General features: G+C 29.4%; 1 protein-coding gene across 1 annotated transcript; it reads left to right on the top strand.

Annotated features, from left to right (window-relative positions):
* The first annotated feature begins 484 nt into the window (after positions 1-484).
* On the top strand, positions 485-1267 carry LOC136086382 (uncharacterized). Its single transcript, XM_065808678.1, has one exon. It carries the CDS (start codon positions 485-487, stop codon positions 1265-1267), a length of 783 nt encoding a protein of 260 aa, XP_065664750.1.
* The last annotated feature ends 5209 nt before the right edge of the window (positions 1268-6476 follow it).

Raw genomic sequence — 6476 nt, 5'->3', positions numbered from 1 at the left:
TAAAAGAAGCCATCCTACCAATTGGTACACTGTCAGAAGAGGCTCAGGAGCATAGAAATAAAGACATTTGAAATAACAGAGAGTTCCATGCAAGAAAATTTTTCAGTAAAGAAAATGTGGAAGACATGTTACATCTACTTCTTATAAGCTCTGACCCTTTAATCTCTTCTTTAAGGAGAGAAAAACCAAAATCTAGTGACAGTCTTCCACAATCAGTTTTAGTCTTGCTAAGAGAAGCTGAAGACTTGTAGGCAAAAATTGTTTTCACATGTTATAAGAATGTAATAAAATATTGAAAAAAATTGGTTACAGTGTTTTCTTTTTTTTAAACATTAAATTTAATACCTACTTTGCAAATACATTGTTACTTGGCCTACTATAAATACACGGCCGGATATCTTGCTTTTCGGAGCGAAAAATTAGAAGGGTAACTTTTTGACTTACATAAACGTATTTTAAAACAGTTTATTCAAATATTCTTAATATGGTTAACACATGTGCTGTAATTTACTGTAAAACTGGATATAAAAAGAGAGAGAATCGAATTAACTTTATTCCTGAAAAGCATCCACTTTTTGGATTTCCAGAAAATAATCCTGACTTATTTAATCAGTGGGTAGTATTTATCAATCGAAAGTTATGGAAGCCTACTAAAAATTCGGCTATTTGTGCTAAACATTTTGAAGAAAAGTATTTAAAAATTGGCAAAAGAGTTACATTAATTTGGGATTTCAATCCCGTTCCAACTATTTATTGCTTACCTGAAAAAATACCATTATCAGTATATCCAACTACATCGAAGGGTAGAAAGCCACTGTCTGTCCGTCATCCATCAAATAATCAGGATGAATCCAATTTATTTATAGAGAAAGATAAAATTCACTGTTTAAATGATTTAAATAATGTTAACCTAGAAGGGTATCAGCTCAAAATATATAATGACAAATACATATTTTTTAATTTAGAAGTTAATCAACACTTAGGTATTTTAGAAGTTACAGAAACAATTGTAGTTGATGAATTTATGCATGTTTCCTTGTTCTATAAATCATCTTATCTTCCATTGCCTCCATGGTTTCGAAATATTGGCTGTGTATTAAAGAAAAAAAGTGTACTGGAGAATTTTCCAGCATATATAAAAAATTATCTAGAAGAAAATAGTTTAACAAATGATTTAATGACTGAACTCAATGAAATAAAATACAAAAAACCAGTTGATCGGCCAAAGTTTTCATCAAACCTTTTACGATATTCCCTTATTCTTTGATATACATCAGCGCAGGCCTATAAACTCTTATTAGAACAGTTTCCTCTACCATCATTTAGCCATTTGAAAAAAATTAATAAAGGTGGGGTAGAACCGTTGAAATCTGTAAAATGTTTACTAAACCAAAATAAAATTGACAAAGATGTAGTGCTGTTGATGGATGAAATATATTTGCAGAAAGAAGCGCAATATCAAGGTGGTAGAATGATAGGTGTAGATAATGAAGGAATTTTATATAAAGGCGTAATGACCTTCATGATTGCTTCTTTAAAAAAAAAGTTTAATTTTGTTATAAGAGCTATAAGTAAAAATTGACCCAGAAGTAAAAATTGAGGGTAAATGGCTAGCTGACCATGTTGATGAGTGCATTACATCTCTACAAGAAAATGGTTTTCACGTACGTGGTGTAGTTTCTGATAATCATTCCACTAATGTTTCTGCTTTTTCACATTTGATGCATAAATATAAGAATACCAACCATGTTAGTAGTATTACTCATCCTACAAAAAAAGACAGTGTAATATATTTATTTTTTGACGCTAGCCATCTTCTCAAAAACATACGAAACAATTTACTAAATTCCAAACGTTTTATATTCCCTGCTTTTTATTTTGACCAGTTTCATGATGTTATTGATGTACATGCTGGTGAAATATCATGGAAGTTACTTCATGATGTATACGATAAAGACCAATTACTTCAGTCGAATTTAAAAAAAGGTTTCAAATTATCTTATAAATCACTTCATCCAGGCGATAATAAACAAAGTGTACTACTTGCTCTTGCAATATTTGATCCTACAACTTCTGCAGCTATTAAAAGTTATTTTCCAGATCGGACTGATGCCTCAAGCTTTTTAAAGTTGATAAATATATGGTGGACAATAAGTAACAGTAAGCAAAAATACAACAACAATTATTATATTGGAAATGCAGCTGTTTTGGGTGACATGAAACCTTTATTTTTGCGCAACTTAGCTGAATGGATTGAAGAATGGCAATTATCTCAAGTTTCAAACTCTCAAAAGTTTACATTAAGTAAACAAACATCAGAAGCTCTTACGACCACTTTAAGATGCACAGCTTCACTTATTGATGATTTAATTCAAGAAGGATATGATTATTTTTTAATATCACGCTTGCTAACTGATCCATTAGAGTTAAGATTTTCAAAATATCGTCAAATGAGTGGTGGCAGATTTTTAATTGATTTGCGTGAACTTGAGACATCTGAGCGCATTTTAGCAGTGAAAACTTTACTTAAAGAGTCAGTCAATATCTGGGAGGAAGATGTAAGAAAAGAGAGTTGTAATATATCTTTAATGAAATTATTTGATGATAAATTGCAAGAAATTTTACCAGATATTGAAGAATGCAATTTAGATTCAGAGAGCTTTGAAGTTGCTACAGTTATTTCTGGTTATGTGGTTAAAAAGTTTAATAAAAAGATCAAATGTGGTGTTTGCAAAACTTTTCTATTAGCTGAATCTGGCGAGGTACAATGCCAATATTTTGAAAAACTTTCTCGTGGAGGATTGATTTTACCAGCTATTGATTTTACACATTATGTTTCAAAAGCATTTGCAATATTAGATACTGCCATTTTTCTTATAAGAGACTCAACTCTTTGTGATCGATATGTTGCAGAGCGAGTACTTAGATTAAATGATTGTGCTACTTCATTTTTATGCGATGAACATCAAGTTATTGGTGTAAAATTTATAAATCGCGTTGTTACAAATATTTATTTTAACAATGAACAAAAACAATTTTCTGATGAAATTAGAAAGAACAGTGTAAAGGATTTTAAAAGCAGACAGAGAAAAAAATTGAAGCTGAATTAGATGAACTAATCGATGCTAAATTGATTATTTCAATTGTATATACTTCCTTTATTATTAGGTTTTTGTTTATCGTCTTATATCTCATTAATATTACTGAGATGTTATTTTTGAGAAATATATTTCTTTTGAGGTACATATTTATGTTAATAGAGTCATTACAAATTTTAATATTTTATTATTTAATAAAGTTATTACAAATTTTTATTGATGAATAAAGTACAATATAATTTTATTTTATTTTAGCGGTGTAATTTTTTTAGAAACATTATCATCAGGCAAAGGAAAGTGTCTAGTTTATGATACATTTATCATATTTCTCAGACAAATTTTATTTTGTATACACACTTCCGTAAATAAAACCCCTGTAAAAATCATAATTTTAATTGCTGTAGGTGTGGCCAAACATTCTATACGATACATTTTTGTTTTGAAAAGTTACCCTTCTAATTTTTCGCTCCGAAAAGCAAGATATCCGGCCGTGTAATTATAGTAGGCCATGATTGTTATATTTTATTTTCAGGATTCTGGTTTAGGGGATTTTTTTACATACTTGTAATTTAGAAAAACAAAACTAAAATCGGTTTGATTTAAAATCAAACTCCTCAGAAAAATGAAACAAATGTTATAAAATGTTATTTTTAACATTGTTTTTAAATATAGAATTAAAAATATACAAAATTTACAATGTTTAATATTTCTAAGAAACAATAGTTTAACATAGCAAAATAAAAATCATCATTTTTTAATTTTAAAATCTAACAAATTTTAAAATAAATACAAAAATTAAAGATCTTGACAAATAAAGACATTTTAAGAAATAAAAGGGTTTTGCCAGACGTAGACAGATTTCATTTCTAAGAAAATAACTGTAAAATATTGAAACCACGACACTTAGGGAATTCCAAGTTTTAATCCTATTACCTGAAGACAGTAAAAGTGCACCCCACTTACGACAATTGCCATGAAATTACTATCATTGCTACCATAATTAACCAAGGTCATTCTTGTAATTTACATATACAACAATGTTTTACCTGTATGCGAATTTTCAATTCCTTATATTATGGTGTAATACTTTTGCAACCGTAGATCGCCGGAAAGGACCACTGTCCTCCTCTGTCCACGAATTACTTGTCGTCGCTTCTGCAAAAATTAAACGTTTTTTGTTCATAGTTCACAGCTTTAAAGAGTATCCAGGAATCATATTCAACTTTTCAAATAAAAATATACTTGCTTTCTTCCAATATTAAAATTTGAAACATCATCACGTTTGAAACATCATCATAATTCCAACTGGGTTAACGATACATACTTTTTTTTAGGTATGCGCTGGCATAACATCCTATTAAAGTTTTCATTCTGGTTTTGCCTCTTACTATTAAGGCATTTTTTTTCTCGAGTTCTTCTCGAGATCAATATATACAGGCTTTAGATGACTGAGATTGGAAGACCAGCACCTGCCTTGTAAGTTGATGTTAAATTAGCTTTGTCTTGTTTATAATAACACTAACTATGTATATATACCATCAGGGCAATGAGTATCCCAATTATTTTCAGCTGATGATGCAACATTGAACAATTTTGCAAGTATAGCCTTTTTCATACCTTCTAAATGATTAGCATTTCGTCTGACAACAATTTCGTAGCAGTTTTGTAGGCGGTCAATTGTAGCATTCGTTTATTTGCTTTTGCCTCCAATTCCTTTAACGGCATTTTTCAAAGTTCTTAATCTACTATCGATTCTTTTCTGTAAATTTCCAACACACTCCAACTTATACACTCTTATACCTAGATAAGTATCCTTGACATAAGAATAATATTTTCAATCACCATAATAGTTAAAATACCTTAATTTAATTTGTGAAACAGAACGACTAAATATTCTTTGTGAACCAATTACTTTCATGCAAGGAGCAGAGCCACGATAATTTAATTTACATACATGTGATAACTTTCAACCTTCAAATGCACAAGAATTATTTTATTAAAGTTTTAATTTTAGACTACATGCTTTGCATGATCGACTAAATGGCTCGTAATCAAGAATTTTACCTGTGTCTATTTATTGCTTTAACAACTCCATTTAAAGAATAAAACCCACGATGTTGCCAGCTACCATCAACTGCAGTGTCAACAATATTTGGAAAAGGTTGACAAATATCTTTCACAGCAACAATCATTTTTTCTTTTGCTAAAATTTTAGCACAATCAAAGACAGGTTTAATTATTTTGTTGTAATTATTTTTAGTCATAGGTTTAGGAATGTTCATTAAAGATGCAAATTTTTTTAATCCTGAAACGCATTAGGCGCATTGAATTAACTATTATATTATCTTCATCAAAAGTTTTTTTCCCAGAACATGTCTTTAAAGTATAAAATTCAACTTTTCTTTGCAGTTAGAGCAGCAAATATTTAACATTGATCTGAATCCCTTTTTTTTTTCAAAAACATTCTAAAAGATTTAATTTAGATTATAAACATTTTTGCAACATAGTTGATTAATTACACCAAACAAAATTTCAATATCAATCATTCGATAACCAACAGTTTTATTTTTATTATGCTGAGTTGTCTCAATTTTCTAAATTTTTTTTTGAGAATACAGATAAATTTAATTTATCTAGTAAAAAGTGTTAAAAGTCTAGTAGAATGTGTTAAAAGAAATATGGTCGTTTTCATAACTAATAACAGGAACATCTGATAAAGTTGAATCGATTGGCAAACTTTTAGTATATTTTTTTCCATGAAATTTTCTGGATTATTTACTTTAAGTTCTTTGTTAAACTCTATATTATTTAGCGTCTATGGTTCAATGCGTGCCTAAGATGTTGCAGCAAAAATGAAGGAGATATGAAGGAGATGAAGGAGATAAAAGAAGAAAAGCAACGAAAGCTATCAGCAAAGGAGGAAGCAAAAAAGAAAAGTTTATTAACTTTAAAAGTGAATGTAGTTGCAAACTAAAAAAGTGTTGAGCTTTTGGGCTTAAGCAATGTCCAATTTTTCTTGATGTTCTTCATTCAATTTGCAGCAAAGCCATTCCAGAGCTGATGATGTAAAACCCGTGATGATTTTACCAGCCAATCACTTCTCCAAAAGACTATTTTCGCAACAAACCGATTTAGACAACATTTATAATGAAAACGATGAAGATTAATAATCCTTTTTTTTAATACAGAAGTCAAATTACTTGTTGATGTTATGCTAACATTGAATATTAACTTGTTGTTAAATCAATGTTATATTAGGCAGTCTGCTTTTTAGACGTCCAGACAATTGCTGTTGTGTTCAAATATTGTTTTTAGATAAGCATATGTTAATGTGTAAAAAAAATCAATTTAAAATGCAATTTTGTGATTGTTTTTCAT

Source organism: Hydra vulgaris, chromosome 10, assembly GCF_038396675.1.
Source record: "Hydra vulgaris chromosome 10, alternate assembly HydraT2T_AEP".
Classification (NCBI taxonomy): domain Eukaryota; kingdom Metazoa; phylum Cnidaria; class Hydrozoa; order Anthoathecata; family Hydridae; genus Hydra; species Hydra vulgaris.
Note: the sequence above shows the minus strand (reverse complement) of the source record. Positions and strands in the feature narration are given on the sequence as shown.